Below are 22,554 nucleotides of genomic sequence, written 5' to 3' on the forward strand. Positions count from 1 at the left end.
TGTCTCAACATAACAGAGGGCTGTGCTGCTAATTTATTCGGATGAGGCGAGTGAATCAAAGAGGAGGAGGCGTGCTCACCGGGGAGCTTCATGTGCGGCGAGTCAAGCCCCCTGAGGTCAGTCACATGACTTTGTTGATATATATGTCCTCGAGGATAGGGAGATAAGGGTTTGTTTGTTTGGGATTGTCTGAGTAAGCCTTGAAAGATCTTGAATTTGTCTACCCCTACAGTTTCACAGTGGGTCCATTCTAATGGTGCATAAAGACACGATTGTTGGTCCAACTTTTGATGGGAGGTGAGGGGGCTGGGAGAGCACCTTCACCTGCACCACAGAGGATCAGTCAGTGCAGGTGAGAGCTGTTAGCTGATTGATCGTCAGGTTTAAAAGGCAGCGGCGGAGCTGCCTCGAGAGAACAGACACTCAGGACAGTGCCGGACAGAGACTGAGCTGCGAAGCTTTAAGGTAAGTGATTGTGTATTTAGATTAGATTAGATTCAACTTTTTTGTCATTGCACATGTCATCTAAGTACAAAGCAATGAAATGCAGTTTGCATCCAACCAGAAGTGCTTAAACAGTAAATAAATACATGTTACAGTAGGTATATACATACATACACATATGTATGTATGTGTATATATACATATATGGGAGAGTATATAATATATATCACAGATAATGAATGGGAGAATGTGTACACAGTATGTAGATATGCATGAAGTGGTATGTAAATATAAACAATATGTACAGATATAGTGGTATATAATATAATAATTGCACCAGGTAAATATACATGAAATGGTATATAAAGAAGTATGAGCAGTATATAAATACAAATTTAGTTTTGAAGTTTAGATAAAGATAGAAGAGATGAATGGTTCGTCTCTGGCTGCTGTGGTGAGAGCCCCGTGGCATGGTCGACTGCCACAACACTGTTATTAAACTTTAGTCTTGGAGCCGCCTCTGTTTCTGACTTTATTAGATTGGGAAGACAAATGATTCTGATATATGACACCAAAGATCAGTTCAGTGTGGGCTTGTCATCAATTAGTGTAACACATAATCAATTTAACATGCTCAGCTGAAGAGTGCATTTCCTCTGGAGAGGGACTTTCCCTATGCCTGCTGTTAATTGTCAACACGTGTGTCAAACACTAAGCGTGTTGTTAACAGACATTTTCAGAGATCATACACAGTGTCAGATGCTTGTCAAAGGTTTTTCTACAACATTGTCAGACAGGAGTTAATGATGAATACAGTCTGTCCCTGTCTGTTTAAACTGATTGTCTGGTTAGTTAACTAGCACATAATCAGTTTGCCCTCTGGGTCAGAGATGATCCAAAAAGCACAGAAGAGTCAAGGACTGTTTGTTCCCTGAGTCACCCCAATAGAATGATGAAAATTAATTTAATTAATATTATAGATTCTTCTTCCGGCGGCTGTAGCTGAGGGGGAGAGCAGTCATCCCCCAAACAGAAGGTCAGCAGTTTGATCCCAGTCTTCCCCATCTGCATGCCAAAGTGTCCCTGGGCAAGATGCTGAACCCTGAATTGCCCCTCATGGAAAAAAGTGCTGCTAATAGATGCACTGTATGAATATGTGTGTTAATGGGTGGATGGCAAACTGTAAAGTACTTTGAATGGTCATCAAGACGAGAAAAGCTCTATAAATACAAACCATTGCCAATGCTAATATGTATGAACAAAATTTTTATAATCAGTAATATCATAATCATAATCATAATATATCATAGAATAAATACAGCTATTATTAGAGCCTGTTTCTAATCAAGTTTTATTTCCCTTAAAAGTCTCAATCTTCCCTATAACTACCAAATGAAATAGACTTTATTTTAATTTGATGTTTTATTCTTTTATAATTGTATTGTACATTTTACTCAACATTTATTATAGCTGTGACATAACAAACACATGAGAAATGCAGGTAAAACACCATAAGCTTATTGAACAAATATAACAAAAATGTCATCAAATTGTTAAAAGTGGAGTGTTCAATCATCCACTCACAGCCTATCAGATTTATGTTGTGAACCATTGGAGGAAAAAGAAATCCAGCTGGAGAAGTACTGGACTAAAATAACAAATGTAGTATTATTATAACCTGTATATCGTAGGTAAAATGCACCAGTTGTAATCTCAGTCTCTGTCTATCTAGTAATGGCATATGTATAGCCTTTCAATTTTATGGCAGAGATGTACTTTTATTTTGGTTCTGTAAGTATATTTTACTGACAATATTCCTGTGCTTTGGATTAGGTGGGATGTTGAAACCAGGAATATTTTAAATTGTGTAACTGGTACTTAAACTTAACGATGTGAAGACATCTTCTACTACAAATTAAAACTGGTCTAGTATCCATATTCTAGATTTTTAAATTCAAAACTAAGTCAAACCGATTTGGCTCCGGCTTATATTTAAAAGGACTTTGATTTTACTGACCAATATATAATTCACACAGCAGTGTATTTAGTCTGACAGTGAAATATTAGATAAAGATATATAAATAAGTGGTAACTAGCATACCTCAGAGCTCAATTGCCGTACTTTGTGGCCCACTTGATGAATTATTGTGTCATAGTGATTGCAATTCATACACAACAGTGTCTTCTACCTCAAGTTCCATTTTTACATCTTATATTTCCTCAATTTTGCAAAAGAATAAAACAAGACCAGCGTAAATAAATAAAACTTTATTTTCAGTAAAGAATTATGTACAATATTCACAATATTGCATTCCATGCTGTTCATAAGAATTGGGATCAAACTAAATAGCAAGTAGGCCCACAGATAAAAGTTTTAATTCGTATTAACAGGGATAAATTTACTTCACTGTACATTGGGCATATAACCATTTTAATAACCTTGAAAGATGCCAAGCAGCACCACCACACACGGCCCACCCCCTCCCCTCCAATACATCCGTTTAAAAAAAAAACATCCAAAATATCACACACAGAATTCAGTCCCATATGTCAAGTGAAAATATTATTATTATTGATAGTAATAGTGTAAAGGCAGTTGTTTCTGTTTTGAGAGAAATGTAAGTTTGAGACTAGACAGGATGAAGTTTTGCACATCTGCAAAGACAGAGGTAGGAGAGATGAACAGATGCTGCGCTGAGGACAGAGTCACATCAGTCTGAGGACCAGCAAATATCCAGAACCAATACTGATTAATTAAATGTAGTGTGCAACGATTGTTTTGTCCTTCATATCAATCTATCTAGTCAGTTGAGCTGAGGAGGTAAAGTCATTATTGCTGAATTCTTATTTCTCGAACTTTGAATTCTTTTCCCAAGATAAGTTCAATAAGCGGGAGCAAAAACATCTTCACACACAGTGACTGGACTTTAAACCTATCACGGATGCATATCCAAATTTCTGCTGAGCCGATGGTCGGAGTATGATTGACATCAATTCCTCATGGTCATTGTAGACAATGTGGTTCTCCATGTGACCCAACCAGACCACGTAATGACTCGGCCAGGACTGCGTTCACGTCTTCCTGCACCTGTCCCATGAACGGCAGCCTACATGCCCGGACTGCTGCTTCAGGATGTGCATGGAAACAAGAGCTATTTGCATTCAACGAAGCCCAGCAGTGTGGGGCGTCAGGTGTCCATCTTCTCCTGCTTCTTAAAAAGCTTCATGAGCTGATTAAACCTGTGAGCGATCTGAGAAAAGGAAAAAAAGTACATGGGTCAATGGATGTTCCTTCATCGCAGCCTGCAATCTTTAAGATGATGAATGAAAATAACCTAAAAATCAACAACAGAGATGAACTCACCTGCCCTGCGGGCTTTTTGAGTTTTTCTGACAGAGCAGAGAAAGTGTCACGTGAAGCCCCTTTCGTCTTCAGCTCAACCAGAATCGCTCGATCTTCATCTCTGCAAGAAGAAGCAAAGCAATGAGACTTAAAACAAATAGATGCCAAGTTAACCACGTCCAAAATTAACACAAAAGTACGAGAACATAGTCTCAAAAAGAAAACAAGTACTTGAATTTCTCCAAACTTTGTGTTTAGCACCAGAGGCTGAACATGATTTATAAAAAAAGAGTTTTGTCCTGACTAATAATTTAAATGCCAAAGTTGTCTCTTTGGTTCTGAGGTGGAATTTGGTTATGGTTTTGGCTTTGAGATCTGAGAAAGAGCGTCAGGGATTCAAATATCGATTTGCAAGAAGGAATAAGAAGAAGAAAAAGCACAGGTCTGATTTTAAAATCTTCCAATTACTGAAATTTAAGATTCTTAACTTAGTAAAAGAAGAAATACCTCAAAATAAAACATAAATCCAATTAAATTACAATGTAAAAGTGCTTTCTTTGCATCTGTGTACAATATTTTTTTAATGCAGAAAATTTAATTGCATTAAAAAGTACAATTTAGATGAAATTTCAATGCGCAAAATCAAAAGCTATTTGAAATAATGTGGGGACTCGTTTAAGATGTATTAAAGTTCATTCAGAACCAGTTACTGACCTCGTCCATGATATCACCACCTCGCCTTTCTTCCTCACAACATTCTTGGCTGAGAGGCTGTTGGGGGACAAAGACATTGGGGACAATATGGACTCATTATCGTCTTTAGGCTCCATCTTCTCTGTACTCTCCACCTCCTTCCTTCTGGGCCGCTTTGCTTTTGATTGACCATGGCTGCTCTTCCGTTTTCTGCCTCTGTCACAAGCCCACTGGTCTTTCTCCGGTGTGCTGTACATGTTCTCCGGGATACCGTCAGACGCAGACACCTCCATTGCGTCCCTCACAAGAGCTTTTGAGGGACTTTTTGGAGTTTCCATGTCTTCTTCTCTGAGGTGTGTTTGCCTCTCTGTAGCGAGACCTTCTCCAGGGGCTGCCTCGCCAATCTTCACAGAGCTTTGAGCACCGCTGTGCAAACTGTTGTCTGAAGGAATGGCAACGGGTTCATTTTTCCCTGGCTGTGACACCTCAGAAAAACTAAAACGTGCCTTACTCTTTTGAGTTGACACTTCTTCTTTTTTGTGGGATGGATCTTTATTTAGTGTCGGGCTTTTATCTTGAGATAGACAGCTCTCTGGGGCTGTGGCAGCCTGGGAGATCCCAGAGCTTTCAACAGAGTTAGACAGACTGTTCTCAGATAGCACAACATGTGACGCAGTACTTCCCTCCTGCGATTTGTCCCACAAAACCGATTTTGTTTGACTTTCTTCACTTGGTATGTCTCCTCTATGCTGGAGATCTTCTTCTGTCAGTGTCTTACTTAAGCTTTCGTCGGCAGTGAGGGTGACGTCTGCACACGCAGCTGTCTGGCGGATCTTCACGATGAAGTGATCATTGGACTTCTCCATCACCAGGGCTTGCATGGGCACGTCAGGCTTGAAGAAGAAAGTTGTGGCGTGCGCGGATGAGGCCCCACTGCTGCCGGAGCCACAGCTGGAGTTGTCGGTGTCGAGGGCGAGGTGAATGTCCTGCTCGGTGGCGTCCTCGCCGTCCAGCAGGGCGTCCTCGCTAATGTGAGCGCTTATGACGCTGTCTGGAGTGGACATGGTGTGCATGCTCGATGGCTGTAGGAAGCTGAGAGTGCTGTCAGACTTGAGGGGGGATGGAATGGTGAGTGAGACAGCCAGATCTTCAGTCAGTATGGAATACCTTTGAGAAGACTGCAGCATCGTTTTATTCTCCACCGGCAGCTCTAACAAGCAGTTCTCGTCAAACAAAGCTGGATTCAGGGGGATCTGTTCTTTCAACCGAGGAGATGACATCTTGCGAGGTGAAATGCTCGACCAGGTGGTGATGAGTTTGGAGGGGGTGTTGAATTTGGCCGGGGTAAGCAGTTTAGACGGAGAGTCAAATTTAGTTGGGGTGGTGATGCTGATGAACCTCTCGCCATCCTTCTTCGGAGTGCAGAGGGACCATGCTGTGCTGTCCCCTGCGATGCTGCTGTTTTCCAGCAAGTCGGATCCTTGGAGAAGACATTTGAAGATTTCTCCCATTTGAGAGTCCCTCACCAGGTTGAACGTTAAACTGGAGGCTTGTTGTTCTGTAAGCAGTTCAAAGTCGGTTTTGTCGAGCAAAGAGCCACTTTGAGAGACAACCAAAGAGGTCATGCTACTTTTCTCTGGAGTTAGAGAAACTGTTTTAGGAGGAGGGAAGTCCGTTACAGATTGTGTATTTGTTTGATGTGGGTTAATACTGCAGTCTTTTTCCTCGTGACTGATTCTGATGTCTTTGCCTCTGCTTCCAAGCCCTGTTTTGTAAGGCACTACAGTGCAAGGCTTGATTTGATTCACGCTGGTCGGAGCGGACTGTGCTTCCTTCTGTTGAAACTGAGGCTTCTTTAAAGGCGGCTGTGCGGATGCTTCCTCGTTACGAGCGGGCTTCTTCTTCTCAGCCGAACCTCTTGCTGGTTTGCAGAGACTCTTCAGTGCAACATTAATGTCCATGAACAAGCAGTCTACTTGAGCATCAACAAAGTCCCACAGCTTCAGCTTCAGGTCGACTGCTTGCTGTTCAAAGATCCGTTTCACAATGCCATTATTTGACACTTTGCTAAACACGGACGCAATCAGATTCTTCAGCGTGGATTTCAGCTCTCCTGCCTGACTGCATATCTGACCAAAATGGGCACCATCCACAAACTCTAAAAAAGATTCCTGATAATTGTCAACAATGCCATTGAAACTCTTCCTGGGAAAGGTTTTGTGAAGCTTCATGTACTTTTTTCGGATCTCACTGCGAACCAACCTGAATGTCTCCATTATTTCCTCGATGTTGGAAAAGGAAGCTTTGGTTGCTGCAGGGCAAACCGTTTTAAAACGACTCTTTGGACTCCGTGTTGAACCACCTGGTGTTTCGCTGGTTTCTTTTGAGCCCACACACCTTTCCTCAGATTTCCTCTTCAGCACAGACTTGGGACTTGGTTTGTTTCTGACAGGTCGTACCAACTTCGCCCTCTTGATTGCAGGAACTGGGGAACCAGCGGACGCCTCGTCGCTCTCACTTAAAATTTCCCCCTCCTCCAGTTCAGTTTCAGAGAGACTGGACTGCATCTCAGACACCTTGTCCACCACATTGAGGATGTCATGCTTTGCAGGAGGACCAGGATATTTGTTCTCTTTGTTTACATCCAACTTCTTTGAGTTGACATCGACAGCTGTGCTGGAGAAATCTGCACAAGAAGATGAGAGAGAAAACAAGCTGAAATTAAGATTCTGTGGTAGTTACAAATCAGCAGGTCATGTGTATAATAAATATATCACAGCATTAAAAGATCACTATCTAGTAAATGATCTACATTTCTGTCCATTTGAGTCATAACACATAAATTAGAGAGTGAAAATAAAACATGCTAAACAGTTAGCCATTCAAGATGACAGATCTATGATTACAGTAGTAATTTTGTAATATGAAATTTGGTTTGTACCATTGGGATATACTGATGTCGGCAGCAAGTTCACTTGGACCTATTCTGTTTCCCAGCATGGATGCTTCATGTAAAAGAGTGATCAACAAACTACTGATGTAACCTGATCACACAATGACCTGAGGGGAGATAATGCATTTCTGTTCGGAGCAGCTCTTTGCTTTCATTCAACAGTGAACCTCATTCACCATTTCCAGCTAAAGGGATGGTTCACAGAAAAGTCGAATATGAATGTTGGGGCTTGCGGACACATGGATGACACCACACAAGCAGCATAGATGCATGTAACTGTATGTTTTTTTTCTGTTTCATTACATCTGAAGGAGGATCAGTTTGGCATTATTCACTTTACCCATCCCTCCATCGGCATTGTGGTGAGTAGATAATGAGTGAATTTTCATTTTTATGTGAACTAGCCCTTTAATCCCTTATGCTACAGTGATGGTACAAAGTTGAAATGTGAATATGTTTTTAAATATTTGAGTGAACATTCCAGTCTTAGGAAAATACAACAATCATAAATATCAGAACGTGCATTAATTGGACGTTGGTTTCAGGGTGAAAACATTCCAGTAATAGGGCTACTGAAAGGGGAACAAATCTGAGCTTTCCAGAATTATATCATAATATCACTTATCAGTACTAGATATGTATTATTTAAATGAATGACTTTATTCTGAAATTCTCATAGAAAAAAATGTAATTTTAAGAAAATAAAGTAATGTTGTCGGAACAATGTAAAAATAATTACTTTTAGAAGGGGAATATCAGATTATCAGGAATTTGGAGCATCTTGTGTTACTTTAGTATAGGTTTCAAAAATAATGAAATACTTAATGTTTTGGTACATCAGCACCACGTTGTCCTGTAACTGAACTTGGAAAAGAGTTTATTCTGAGGAAATTACCACACAGACATGAGGCAATTTGCCTCTTGGTGGTGGAGGAAACGTTTTGAAATAGTTGCAGCAGAGCTAGATGTAATATTCTTTCCTTCCACAGTCTTTGCAAAACCTGGTGCCTACATTGCCCACAATGCAACTTGACTGCTGACTCTGATCAAAGATTTGGGTGAGGGATGCTGGTAGATTATTGTATCCTGGAGCCACTTTTTACATATTTACACAGGCTGATTTAAACCCTGGCTAACATGGACTTCTCACAGCTCCCTCTCTAGCCACAGAAGACACAGCTGTATTCTCGTTGACCTCCCCAGACTGACGTGTAAAGCAAAGATTTACTTATAAGCTCTATTTTGGCATCTTCAGTTAATAAAAGTAAAATCAGACATCAAGATTATGACTGAATTCAACCATCTCCAAAGGATGACCAACTTTAAAATAAATACGAGCACTAAAAAATTATGTCTGCCAGAGATATAATAATGAAGACACTGTGTAGTCGTGATCACAAGACAACAGGCCTGTAAGTCCCTAACAGCCACTCTAATCTCCTGCATGAATGTCAAATTGAAGTTTGTTATCAGGCTAACATTACCTTTTTGGAGGCTCTTGACATGACCAGGCTTGGCGTGAACGTGGACGTGACTTCTCTTGGTGATCCGTATCGGGCTCCTCAGAGGGCTAATGGCATCAGGGATCCTCTTCAGATTGCTGAGTGTGCGCATCATGGAGTCCTCGTCATGAAGCAGTGGCACTGAACTGGAAGGCTTGGCATTACTCTCTCGGTTCTTTCCAGGACTGAAGCTCTTTCTCGGTGTGAAAGCGAGGCAACTGTCTGACGGGACCGTCTCCTCTGTCGTGCTGCTGACCTTGGACACTGCGATACAGCCGGTGGAGGAGCTCGGCTCAGCGCAGATACTATTGCTGTCGCTAGCCTCTTCGCTTGTCTGTGTTAGAACTAAAATAGCCTCAGGTAAACTCAGCCCTTCTTGTGGAAGTGATTCCAGGCTTATTGTGCTGGATACAGCATCTGTGTCTTTTGGACCATTTTGCATATGACTGGCATCTTTCTTGTGAATGGAAGTGACTGAAGCAGGGGGGTGGATTCCTTGCTGACAGTCTGGTGTCAAAGCAGTGGCAGGAATCTGTTGACGTCTGGGACTGTCGGGAACCTCTTCAGCTACAGCGTGTTCCTTTGAGGGTGAAGCAGTGGGAGCTTCTTCAACTGAATCCACGGGGAAGCTTTTCTCTGTCACTGTCCTTGACTCAAGGACATCAGGGTCAGACACGGTTTCCTCAGTTTTATTTCCAGGGTTTACTTTTGGTAGTGGTGTAGTGTAATCGCTTGTGGGTTGTTTGGAAACACTTCCTGGTGTATCACTGATATTGTCTATCACCTCCACTGGTTTCGATTTATCTGCCTGTCTGTCTGAGGTCAGACTGTTTGAGATGTCGCTCTCTGTGGTCTTCAGAGAACAACACTCTGGTGATTTCGGTGTAAGATGCACACTCTGCTGACTCGCTGCTGTATTTAGGGGTTGGCTGAATGCTGAGGTAGTTTGGACTACACTCTCTTCAAGCACTTTGACCGCTTCAGCTTCACTAGGACGCTTGTCCTTTTCCAGGACATCTTCTGCATCATCCTTACACCTCTTGTGTGTCCTTTCAGAGCTTGATTCTTTGGGGATATTCGATGACTGCTCTGGCACATCTTCCAGTCCAGAGTTTAAGTCACTGCACTCTGCTTCGTCTATGACACACATGTCTTCAGCACAAAACTGTAAATTCTCATCATCTGATTTGTTTTCAGCCACCTTGTCCTTCGTTGTGGGGACGTCCTGGCTGGCTTCGATGGGCAACACTGGCTTCTTAATCGGTGAGAGGGTTAGATTCAATGTTTCCATGAAACACAGTTTCCTGTTTGGACTATTTTCTTCCACAGAGCTTTTATCTGGGATATGTGGTTCTTTAGATGCTCTTTCTAAGGCATTGTGGGTCTTTTCCTGACTTTCCTTATTGACATCTTTACCTTTATCTGATTCGTTTGATCTCTGTTTCTTTCGGCTCATCTCTGAAAGCTTGCTCTTTTTATGCTTTCTGCTGTCTTCACCTTCAGGTCTTCTTTCTTCCTTCTTCTGATGATCCTTCAATGGTCGCTCTCCCTCCCTCTCCTTGGAGGAAACAGTGTGGCGCTCGGTGTGTAGACTCGAAGAGGATTTTGTTCGGTCCTTGGAATCTGAACTCCGGTTACGTCCATCATCACTCTTGATCTTTCTATGATCTCGGCTGCTGCCCTCTTTAGAACTGCGTGCTGCACTTTGCTCACAGTCCGGCAGCGCCAATTTGGTTTTGTCTTGTCTCCTTTCCTGACTTCTCCCTGTGCTGTCACCAGAGGGGGATGCATTGCGTAAAATCTCTGGTGGGGGGCTTTTACTCCGGTCTGATCTGCGGTGTCCCTCAACATTTAAGATGCTCCTGCTTTTACATGACCTGGAGTCATGCTTCCGTCCTGTGTCTTTGTCTGCTTTATGAGACCTGTTTCTCTCAGAGGCGTGACTGTCCTTGTTGGAATATGAATCACTTTTAGGTCGTCCATCTGTTGATTCAGATAGTTTATGACTTTGATTTTTGTCCTCTTTCTGTTTAGACTTGTGTTTGTCTGAATCACTGTGCTGGCCTGATGAACTGCTGCTGGACTTGCTGACAGAGCGCCCAGTATGTTTGTCGGGTATATCACCTCCTCTCGAAGAACTTTTAGAATGACTATGAGAAGATGCTTTAGAAGCTTGTGTCTCAATGCAGGAGCCAATGGGCTGACTGGCTGGACTTTCTGTCCTTGAAGAGTGAGGAGGATTCCTTGACGGCTTATTCTCTCTGGGAGGTGAAGTCGGCAGACGTGGAGGAGGTGGTGGAGGTGGTGGAGGACCGGATGGAAGCGGAGGATTCGACAGTGGGCGAGAAGGAGGAGGAGGGAGCCTACTGCTGTGAGACTGATAGTGATGACGACCTTTCTCTGACCTGATGAAAACAAAGTTTAAACAACAGATTTATGTTTGAACGCAGATCAAATCATAGAGATAGCTACAGGACACAGTGGTAAGGACCATACAGTTATGACGCACGCACATGCACACACACACACACATATACTTTTAAACGTACTGTTGATTCAGCCTCTGAATCTCTGTGTCTTTACGTGTCACTTCCTGTCTCGCTGTTTGTAAAAGTGCAGAGATGTTCTTTTTGAGGCGGTAGTTCTCAGTGTTTAACCCTGTGTTCTGTTCAAAAAGAAAGGGAGAGAGTAGCTTAGTGTTTATTTCACAACTGTAATATACTCTGTTATTCAACACAATAAAGCAATTTTAATGTAGATACAAGACCTTAGTAGATTATCAACTAATTTCAGAATTAGACACATTTTAAAGTAAAAATAATCGTCCGTATAAAGATGATAATATTGGGGGGGGGATCAATAATGTACACCTTTTCATCAGCAGAAAAAATACAGAAAATAAAACAAACCTGCATCTCCATCTGCTCCAATCTCCTGTGCAACTCTTTGATTTGGGTTTGAGCTGCTTGGAATCTGGACTTCAGCTGCAAACACACAAAAAGAAGAGGGTGTGAGATGTGTGAGAAGTACGTATTTTTTATATCCCTTTCACGACCTCTGCTACTATTTGCACTGCTATACTATTTGACTTAAACCTTGGAGAAATCCACTATCACCTATTTACATCACAGTGATCACTGCTATGCACTGTCCAACCTGCAAAAAAAACAATGTTGGGAAAAGGCTGCAGAAATCAAAACACCAACAGCAAACACATATTTATCTCCAACCTCTTATTCAGAATAAAATGCACATTATGACTAGTAAGAAGAGAGAAAGGAATCCTGAGGCACATGGAAACTCACATCTGTGTACAATGACTCTCTACTCTGTTGTTCCTCTGTGACAATTTCTTCATATAGATCCATAGAATCTTTCAGTTGAGATGCATTTGGAGTTGAGTTCTCTGTAATAAACAAAAATAAGACAATAAATAAGAAAAAACATCACTCAGCCTCAATGAAGTACAATAGAATGTGTGCTTTTTGGACTTTGTCTATCTGTGTTAATTTATTTTTTTGCAGAGGAAGAATAAAGTGAAACTACAGTAATAAAAGGACTTTTACCTGCATTGCTGTGAAAACCAACATCCAGGTCATCGTAGATATCCACAGAATCTTCATTAACATTGACATCAGACACCGACACTATGGGAATAATACATGTTTTACATCTAAATGCATTTCATTGGTTATGTACAGCCACACTTTATCCACATTTTTGTGCCTGAGAAATGGAATGAAACCACTGCTCATCCAGACAATATACTATATTGTGCTGTAGCTTTTTTTACATCTCATAAAGAACAATGTAAAGGTAAAAGTAACAGTCTATATGTATAATAGAATAATAGATGTGCACTTACGACCAGGAACATCAGTAGTGTCTACGTTCTCCATTGTTCCTAATGTCCCAGTGGCTCAGTTTCTTAAAGAATACCTGGAAACAATGCAAAAGGATAATTAATAACTATTCCCAGTCTACAAATATCATCCTCTACAAACATAGGGATGCAAACATGTGATGTTGCCACAGGAAAAGTTGTTAAAATATATAGATATTAACAAACACTTATCAAGTCCTTTTTAATTCTTACAACTTTAAATTAAGTTCCAAACCATTGCTACCAATGTCTGCAGAGCAAACTGGAGTTTGATAGATGTGGTCATATGTCAGAGATGATTTAACGCAAAGATGCTATTGGTTGCATTATGGGAAATGTAGGATCAAGTGTTTTTAGCATTTGGGTGCTGCTAATTAAATCCTGATGAGTCATCCAACTGTGTGTACTGTAACAGCATTCACTGTAAATGGAGTCATCTGTTAAATCAGTTCACCACACTGACAAGGAGCATGACCAGAACTACGTCTTTATGTGAATGTATTACTGTAACAACGTACTTTGATTTGTCAGCTGCTTTATTAAAGGTTCAGTGTGTAGATGTTAGTGACATCTAGAGGTGATGTTACATATTGCAGCTGTCGTACATATTGCATGACAGAGAACCTGTGGTCGCCTTCAGTTGTCATAAAAACTCCAAAGATGTTTAGTCTGTCCAGTTTGGACGACTGTAAAAAAATCATGGCGGCCTCTGTAGAAGACACACTCCTGGTGTAAATATAAAGTATTTAGATATGAAGAGCCCATTGTAAGGTAAATCACTTGTACAGTTTATATGATCACACATTAGTGAAAACATCACTTGTGTTACTTTGTTTTCAATTTCTGCCAAAAGATCCCTTTCTTAATCTCACACCCTGGATCTTTAAGCTAAGCCTTTACACTATGTTGGCTATTATCCATAGTGGGCAAGGAGAAGCTAACAGTGGTGTTGTTAGCATGATGCTAGCCCTATTGTTCACTACTGTCAGAACAAAGAAGGCATCGTTGAACAATGCGCTTCAACAGCAGGCCTGGACTCAGACACGTCCACAGAGAGCTGCTGCTGCACCTCAAGGGTCTGACTGGTCGTTGCTTCACTTTGAACCCGCAGTTTAAATGCGATGTTTGACACCCTCAGCTCAGGCTCACATTAACATCACTATGGCTGCCTGCCACAGTCCTGTCCTACCCTCATCACCCTCACGAGAACACAAGAGCTTGCCCCGGACATTTGCACTTAGATCAGGTGTTAAAAGTTAAAGATGGAGGACAACTCAGTATAAAACACGTTTCACTATTAGAAAACTACCCTGGACGGTAGAAACACAGCTCCTGATCCAGCCACTAGGATTTGAGTGAATGTTTTATTGAGAACTGCATTAATTACATTATACTGAGGATGTTGTAATACAGCTGTTTAGTATTTTTAGTATTTTGCTGATCTAAACAACAAGTTGCTGTGTGCTGCTTATTAATCTGAGGCTGAGGGAGACTGTTAGTGGAGCAGTGTGTGTAGTCCATTGTGTAAGTTGAAGAAACTGTGAATCCTCCACACACAACCCACGTCTGTGTAAAAACACGGTAGCTTAACAACAAGCTAAGTATCAATCTGGTGACTTACTTGTTGCTGCGTATTGCTGCGTGTCCTCCCGTTGTTTACAACCGTAATGTCGCGCCAAGACTTTTTAGTGCACAGGAAGTAACGACATTTTCCCGCGGTCTGTCACTGCTCTGGGTGTATTCTTGCAGCTCCTCGATTCCTCAAAAATCTTTAAAAAACCTAATAGTCAAACCCCAGATGAGATCATTTACAGCGGGACTGTGCCGCCTCTCGATCTACAACGACCCTCCGACACAATCGGGAGCGTTAACCGGCGGATGAGGAGGTTTTAACCGGGCGAAAGTTGTTTTTTCTCGCGGAGAGAGTAGCGCTGTGCCGGCGCCGCTGTCCGCCTATGTCATCACTGCGCGACGTCCGGGGAGCGACGGGAGGGGAGGTTGTGCAGCCAAAGCCGACCCGGAAGCATTTGTGTCACAGTCACATGTGGACAGGATTTTTAACACCAGTAACGGGAACGTGCTTGTGTGTGTGTGTGTGTTGTGATACAATCTCAGACACACACGCGCGTGATGAACCTCACATTTTGCTTTATTTACACTAAACCGGCTTATTGGACGCGCGCGCCTGTTTCCGCAGTAGAACGCAGCTCCACATGCGACAAATGATAGGATGGAGAATTTAGAATTGAGCCTGTCATCACTGGGCACCATATCCAGACATGTTGACAAAAGTCACAACGAACTCAGCCAGTATCTGTCAAAGCAGGTAAGACGTGTTGCTTCCTGGTTTGTGTGGGGGAAAAAATGATGTGTTTACATTTAGTTTTCACTCTGAGACTCAGAAAAACGTGTCATGTGGTAGCACGCAGTAACCATCCCTTCACATGTCAGTAGTCACTGTACTGATCATGTTGTTTTAGTGTGTGTTGTGTGGATACATCTATGCTGCTGCCTCAAGTGTAAATATCTTTAAAGAGATATTGGTTCCTGATAACCAATCAATAGATCAATGGGGATCTTCCTCCTGTCACATGCTCTGCCCTCAGATATGGAGCCAACAGGACAGACAGTGTATTCTGGAGTGCTTGGCTCAGCTGCTGCTGGAGAAGGATTACACCTTGCTGATTGCACGACACCTGCGGCCGCTGATCCTGGACCTGCTGGAGAGGAACGCGGAGAGGGTCAGAGTCGGTGGCAGGATCAACCATGACCTCCACGAGCGCCTGTGCGTGGCCCTCAGCAAGCTCCTCAGCATCAGTCCTGATGCACAGGCGTAAGTGGACCCTCGACCAACTTTTCTTTTCCCCCTCCAGTAAAAAAATGTACAGAATTATCCAAAGCGACTTCCAATTACTGCATTCAACATTTATGAGGGGCCACTTGGGCACGCACATGGGGAAAACTGGGCATCAATCTGCCAACCCTCTGGTTGGAGGACGACCGCCACACAAACAAGTTCTTGATATGATATCAGGTTAAATGTTAATATCCGTCCATCCATTGTCACAGGGGGGCGGTGGTAATTGCTGATACTGCAGATAAATTCGGTTAAATCAGCAAGTGAAATGTAAACAATATGGATACATAATAATGTATTAGAATAGAAAGTAAATACTAGAGAGTAAGTAAGTAAGTTCTGGTCATGAAAGCCAGGCAAAGGATATACATAGAAACACAATGGAAGTCTGGAAACGCAAAACAATTGTGAGCTATATAAATATAGCTTGCATTTTATTTTTTGTCACTGTTTAAGCTCTTTTGTCCCTGTAGGGGTAAAGACTCTGGTTCCCCAGTGATCTTATTGGTCAGTAGTCAGACTGTTCACAGGTTCTGACTTGTTATCTCAAACCTGCTTCGGGCCAGGTTAGAGGTGCAGTGTAATGTACCTTGGTAATTTACACTGTAAGATTTAAATCACTGTTATAATCACTAAAAACCCAAAGTTACCTTGCTAACAACAAATCTTGCTTCACACTACAGGCCTCTGCTTGAGCACAAAATAAACCTAAATAATTAAGGTGGTACGACCAGTTTTTGTCTTAGTGCCCTCCACAACACAGGTGGTAGAGCGTGTCGACCACTAACCAGGTCAATGGTATGATCCCCTGCCTCCTAAATGCTCCTGTCGGCATGCTGAAGTGAATTTGCAAAAAGTACTCCTTTAACTTGTATAGTCCATATTGAATACAAATGCAATTATAAAAAATTGTGTCACCACAAACTAAACACAATGAATAGTGAACATGGGGTTCATGTTGTATACCACTTCCTCCTAAGTTGTTGCACCTTTCCTGTCGCACTGGGGCAGGAACCTGAGCCAGCCTCTTCACCAGCCACCTCCACACTAACTCATTATTGTATTCTTCTCTGTAAGGTTTGCTGCAAAGTACTTCAACAGTGCCCCTCCAGTGTTTCAAAGGCTCTTCTTCACCAGCGAAGAGTCATCGGCTGTCCAGTATGGCCCCAGGAGGATGAAGATGCGTGACCTCATGGGTGCCACTCTACGTTTCCTTCAAAGTGATTGTGCCAAGTTTCGAATGCTCTGGGACTGGAGTCCCTGTGTGTCCCAGCTGCTCACCAGCGACGTCATGGTCCGAGGGTATGTACGGCCATACAGTGAAACTCTTAGAGGACAAGATTACCCTTGATGTCTTTGTAGGTTTAATCTCATTTCAATGATGTTTACAGCAAATCTCCATTTTTATGTAGATATGGCAAGTTTAAAGATTAAAGCTGTCTGACTTCCGACATGTCCTTTGGAGGAACTCTGGAAAATTGTTGTTTTTGTCTGTGTATTTTACATGTGGCACCGCTTCTTCATCCTGACATGTTAGTTTTCTTCTTTTTCTTCCATTTTCGTGTCGACACACCTTCTCTTGCTGAGTTCAAACATCGACTTCTGTGGCTCGCACTTGAACATTTGCGTTCACACATACACCAGGATCTCTGGAGTTCAATGCATGTCTGAAAGCAGCTTATCTGGGATATACATGAAAATGAAATGTGTCTTTATGTTTCAGCCCATTTACTCAAAATTCAACATATATGGCTACATATGTGCCTTATTAACATGATCATCCATCCAGATTTGAGATATGTACAAATCATACATCTGGTTTGGAGTATGTTTATTTTACTGACATGCAAATCTCCATATGTTTAGTGGCTCATTTACTGCCAGGATTGCAGTGAGCACGGATTTAACATCCACAGAATATTTCCACATCCACATTTGCTCATATTTTTCTACAGTTTACTGTCACAGCCATTGTTTTTCTCCTATATCTGTCTCGGTGTTTCACATTTAGCTGTTAGTACAATGTCAGTATTGTCTTATGGCTGTGCAACATGTTTTGCTTCATTTGATAAACAAGATAAACGCTGTATCCCCATTGTTTCCTCCAACAGGTACACTGCTCATTGTTTAGCACTGGTCTCTCACATGACTGATAATCAGAAAACCATCTTTCTGAGGAAGGTCCTGGCAAATGAGGAGATCCTGCACATGAAAATTAAGTATGTACCTTTGTTGTTGTTATCCATTATTAAATTAAGGGATGAGCATTATGGAAGATGGGTCCAGGTTGTAAGATTTAGGTGAAAGGGATCTATGTCTGGCAGCAATTTAATGTAGAATAATCCAAATGATGTTTTCACTAGTTCATTTCATCTAAATTGTATGAATTGTAGTTTTCTTTACTCCAGAAAAGGCCCTTTATATTTAAATACTTTATATTTACATCGAGGGGACCCTCTCTACGGAGGCCGCCATGTTTTTTTACATTAGTCCAGACTGGACAAACTAAACACCTTTTGAATTTTTATGACAATTAAAGGCTACTACAGTTTCTTTTTGATGTTTGGAAGGAGAGGGTGAGTTGAGGGGTGTTCAGCTGCAACATTCAACACTAGATATCAGTAAATTCTACACGCTGAACCTTTAAGTTTTGAGGCCACCATAGAAATGTGAGTGCCATTAATGAGTTTTACATAAATATTCCTCCTGTTGAATGATTAAATGTAATGAGTTTATAAATTTGACACCATGAAAGTTGTGTGGAATTTTAACATATTAACTTTAAGTACCATCAGGTATTGTTGGCATGTACCCAGCTGCAAAGTGAAAAGTTAACCAAAATGATGCTTTCTAAGCTGCATGTCTGGACTTTTCGTTTCTTGTTTAGAGCACTGGAAGAAACTCAGCAGCTGGAGGTAGAAAAGGCGCTGGTGTTAGCCAATCAGGGCTCTGTGATGTGGCGCCAGGAGAAGGCTAATAAGTTTACCAGGGGCCAGGTGGTATCTGAGGACCTTTCCCAGAATGTGGTAGCAGTCTGTGGTGTCGTACTACCCAGGATAGTTCCTAGACAGGCTGAACAGGTATGTACCTCTCACATAGATGGGTTGCTGCTGTTTGTTTTTTAAAAAACACGCTAATGATGCCCTGTGCTCATAGGTTAACCAGAAGGATCTGGTGCTTGTGGACTCGACCTGCCGTAACCTGAGAAGACTGGCATTGGCTGTAGCTTCCCAGAAGCCTGTGCTCCTCGAGGGTCCTATTGGATGCAGTAAAACTGCCTTGGTAGAGTTTATGGCTGAAATCACCGGACATACGAAAGCTACAGAGCTTCTCAAAGTCCAACTCGGGGATCAAACTGACAGTAAGGTGAGGATTAAAGGAATCAGTCCAAACTTAAAAGCAACACTCCAGCAGTTTTACACTTTCAATTCAATGAACTCGGTGGAGTTTTCCACAGTGTGAGGCTACATCCACACAACTGTTTTTTTAGATTCAACTCTGCCACGGATATGCCAGGCGTCCAGACATATCCGGCATTTCATATTATTATGATAAATTCAGCATTTTACAATGATACAACTGTTTACATGTGAAGAAGATGAGCTATTATTCGAGCAATTCCTATGTACACTGGCACACACATGCTCTCTTGTTGCCACTGGACAGTGCAAACCCAGTATACATTAGCACTCATGTGATATACTTTTTCAGGCATGTAAGTATGAGGTTTGGGGATTAAACCCTGGTCTGGACAGAAGTCGTTTTGTTCTGTTCTTTATCTATAACCTGACCTTGGTACTGCTTGGAGGGAGAAGGGAGTATGTGTAGAAATAGACAGGCACTATTCTCCTGTACATATATAATTTAATATACATAATATAAAGTGGTATTAATAATAATGTGTGAGGATAGTCAAAAATTCCTCAACACTATTGAGTTGCATCATGGGAATAGTGTGATCCAGCTCTCTGTACTAGAGACTAAAGGTCAGGATATTACAGCCTCTGCTACTTTGATTTTCTCCATTTTTTAATTTGTCCCATGTGAGTCCCTCCCCTTAATGTAAGTGCAGTATTAAATAGCTGGAGATGCCCCTTTAAATTTTTGAATGGCGATAAGATGAAAGGCTGAACTTTATGTTTGTGTCACAGATGCTGCTTGGGATGTACCGTTGTACCGATATTCCAGGGAAGTTTGTGTGGCAGCCAGGAACACTGACACAAGCTGTATCTAAAGGCCACTGGATCCTCTTGGAGGACATAGACCATGCACCTCTGGATGTGGTGAGTTAAAAGATGTTGAGAAAGAATAACACTTGCATGTTTCTTTTGTGCTCACTCTGTATACCTCAAACTGGGTTTTTCACGATATGTTTTCTGAGTCGCTTTTTTTTTTAACAGAGGATTTTTAGTATTAAACCTTCTGTAACACACCCACAATCCACAACTGGACCAAAATGTCCCTTTTTCAGATATCTGTGCTGCTGCCTTTGATGGAGAATAAAAAGCTGATGATTCCAGGACGGGAGGATTGCATCGACGTCGCGCCTGGATTTCAGTTCTTTGCAACAAGAAGGTAAGAATATCATTGCCTTCGAAATCTGAAGTATGTGTGCACAAGCAGCTCGGTGAAACTCTGCACATACTGGTCTGACAGCATGTGCAGAGTGTGAGGAGATGACATGTTCTCTGACCTTTACTGAAGGAAGAGTCTCGACCTGTTCTCAAAAAGCCACAGTAGCATTCTCTTTGCTGCATCTGCCCTCTCCTCAAATATCTCAAAGAACTCAGTCTTTTGTGCATCTTTGTTTTTTAAAATCAACAGGCTACATGTGAGAACATGTATTTTTTTTAACTTGCATGCTTCTGCATAATAGTCATCTGTTTATGTTAATCAACCTTTGTAACCCCGTGTGTCTGCATAATCCGAAGCAAAATATTGTTTTCATTGTGTATCTACTAAATAACTCAACTAAGCATGGACGGATTTTCACAAATCTTAGTGCTAACATTACTGGGGATGGTTTCTCCAGAGGATTCACTTTTGGAGCTGATCCTTAAAGGACATGGTTAACAATAATATGGTGCAGAAATATGTTTGTTACAATCTAAAGGTTATAATGATCAGAAAAAGTATTCCCTATCTTATGATGTTAAATGTTAAGTGATGTCTTGTAGAAGTCACAAAATTATTTCATGGATTTTTCAAAAATGCATTTCCCAGGTATGTCTGAATCCTACAGGAATAGAGCTAAAGCTTATATTGATTGAAAAATCATTCATGATCATATGCTCGTTATGATGTCACTATGAATTCATGTTATATACGAGGTTTCAGACGTGCACTGAACTCCAGAGATTCTCTGCACTGTCTCTGGAGGAGGTGCATGTGTGAGCACACATGTCTGAATAAGAGCCTTTGGATTATCAGCAGAATTCGATGTGAGCGCACAGCAGGGCATCCCCTGCTGGATTCACCATGAGCGACTGGGGTAGTTGATGATGCTTCTAACAAGCAAACAGATGCAAAAAAAAAAAAAAAAAAGGAAACAAATATTTCACATGTGGAAGATACAGACAAAAGCTGTCAAAAGAATTTGTGGTGATAACAACCGATGCCAGAAGTGAAGTAATATATAAACCTTTGCAACCAACACGATTAGTGACACAACCAATCAGTCATCATATGCTATAAATGAAGTTATTAAATGGCACTATTACAAAACAAAACACTTAGCTTTGCCTACTGGGCTATATAAAGCACGTGTGCATGGTATGTGTCACCCCTCTAATGCTTTTCATTTGTACTGTGTTTATGAAAATTGAGAGACACTAGAAGTCAGATTCCTGTAAGTTTGCAAAACAAACTTGACCAGTAGAGCTGATTCTGATTCTGAACGAAAACACAAAAAAACGTGACACATAAGCAGTTGTGTGATCAGTAAAAAAGGAGAGCGTGAGAGACGTTCAGCATCGCCACACACCTGGGAAATATATGGGCATGATTGTGAGACTCTGTTGTTTAAAAGGACAAAAGACATGAGAAATTAACAACAAGGTCTTGCTTGTGAACTGCAGGACGTACTACAGTGGAGGCAGCTGGCACAAGCCTCAGAACTCTCATGCAGCGCTGCTGGACAAGTACTGGACCAAGCTGCAAATGGGCAACATGACACGTGAAGAGCTGAAGAAGGTGAGTGTTTATGGCAGTAATCTAGACCGTTTATGGTCAATTTGTTTTAAGTTGTTACCTTAATCATATTTTATTTTTCAGCAGTTTCCCATTTCTCTGTAAAGAATCCCCACAAATGCAGTATTTTGTCTGTCTCATGTTGCTGCTTTTTCTGCTGGACATTACATTTCTATCTCACGTCTCTGCATGCAGGTGCTCGTCAGCAGGTATCCCAGGCTGACAGTGGTGGCAGACCGTCTCCTGGATATCTACTGCCAGCTGACTGGGGAGCGGCACTCTGACCCGGACACAAGCAGCCTCCAAACCTCTGACAACTCCCAGCAGCACAACTCTGAGAGCAAAAGCACAACAACGCTGGAGGGGAGAGCCCTGTCACTGAGGTCAGGCCCAGCACACCACTCCGTCTGCTCTCTTCACTTTAGTTTGTGCTGTAAATAAAGATTTGACACAGTAAAGCAATATCTATGGAAGCATATAGCAATCACTTCAAAATACTGTGTTTTCCTGAATTAACAAGACACGTAGTTGCAATCAAGAATGAAACATATATTATAGATTATACCCAATTACAGGTATAATCTATAGTAATCTTTTTATAGTAGAAGTTTAAAACAATGACTAGACTTGTTCAGATGTATATCCTAAACCTTTCCTGTCATTTTCATACTTAAAGAAATCAGTACTTTT

The 22,554-nt window shown here is 41.6% G+C and overlaps 2 protein-coding genes across 2 annotated transcripts in view; one reads left to right on the forward strand and one right to left on the reverse strand.

Moving 5' to 3' along the window:
- Positions 1–2,697: 2,697 nt before the first annotated feature.
- On the reverse strand, positions 2,698–14,786 carry casp8ap2 (caspase 8 associated protein 2). The gene is made up of 10 exons (XM_020091729.2): positions 14,440–14,786; positions 12,801–12,874; positions 12,502–12,582; positions 12,241–12,341; positions 11,845–11,919; positions 11,485–11,600; positions 8,918–11,340; positions 4,502–7,166; positions 3,809–3,908; positions 2,698–3,695 (listed from the first exon to the last, which is right to left on the reverse strand). Exons 2-10 carry the CDS (start codon positions 12,832–12,834, stop codon positions 3,633–3,635), a joined length of 5,658 nt encoding a protein of 1,885 aa, XP_019947288.2. The 5' UTR covers positions 12,835–12,874; positions 14,440–14,786; the 3' UTR covers positions 2,698–3,632.
- Positions 14,787–14,835: 49 nt separating this feature from the next.
- mdn1 (midasin AAA ATPase 1) overlaps positions 14,836–22,554 on the forward strand; it is a 53,914-nt gene continuing 46,195 nt past the window's right edge. The window contains exons 1-10 of the mRNA XM_069514626.1: positions 14,836–15,144; positions 15,425–15,651; positions 16,753–16,977; positions 17,787–17,894; positions 18,563–18,755; positions 18,832–19,041; positions 19,827–19,958; positions 20,147–20,250; positions 21,753–21,867; positions 22,060–22,247. Of these exons, the coding sequence (XP_069370727.1) occupies positions 15,049–15,144; positions 15,425–15,651; positions 16,753–16,977; positions 17,787–17,894; positions 18,563–18,755; positions 18,832–19,041; positions 19,827–19,958; positions 20,147–20,250; positions 21,753–21,867; positions 22,060–22,247 (1,598 nt within the window). The 5' untranslated portion in view covers positions 14,836–15,048. The remainder of the gene's footprint in view (positions 15,145–15,424; positions 15,652–16,752; positions 16,978–17,786; positions 17,895–18,562; positions 18,756–18,831; positions 19,042–19,826; positions 19,959–20,146; positions 20,251–21,752; positions 21,868–22,059; positions 22,248–22,554) is intronic.

Source organism: Paralichthys olivaceus, chromosome 19 (genome assembly GCF_024713975.1).
Source record: "Paralichthys olivaceus isolate ysfri-2021 chromosome 19, ASM2471397v2, whole genome shotgun sequence".
NCBI classification, from domain to species: Eukaryota; Metazoa; Chordata; class Actinopteri; order Pleuronectiformes; family Paralichthyidae; genus Paralichthys; species Paralichthys olivaceus.

Excerpts from the sequence above, each read along its gene's own strand:
- casp8ap2 (XM_020091729.2), bottom strand. The coding sequence starts at position 12,834 with ATGGAGAACGTAGACACTACTGATGTTCCTGGTC. Across the intron at positions 12,583-12,800 it reads CACTACTGATGTTCCTGGTC|TGTCGGTGTCTGATGTCAAT; the intron begins GTAAGTGCACAT and ends TTATTCCCATAG. Across the intron at positions 7,167-8,917 it reads TGTCAAGAGCCTCCAAAAAG|ATTTCTCCAGCACAGCTGTC; the intron begins GTAATGTTAGCC and ends CTTCTTGTGCAG.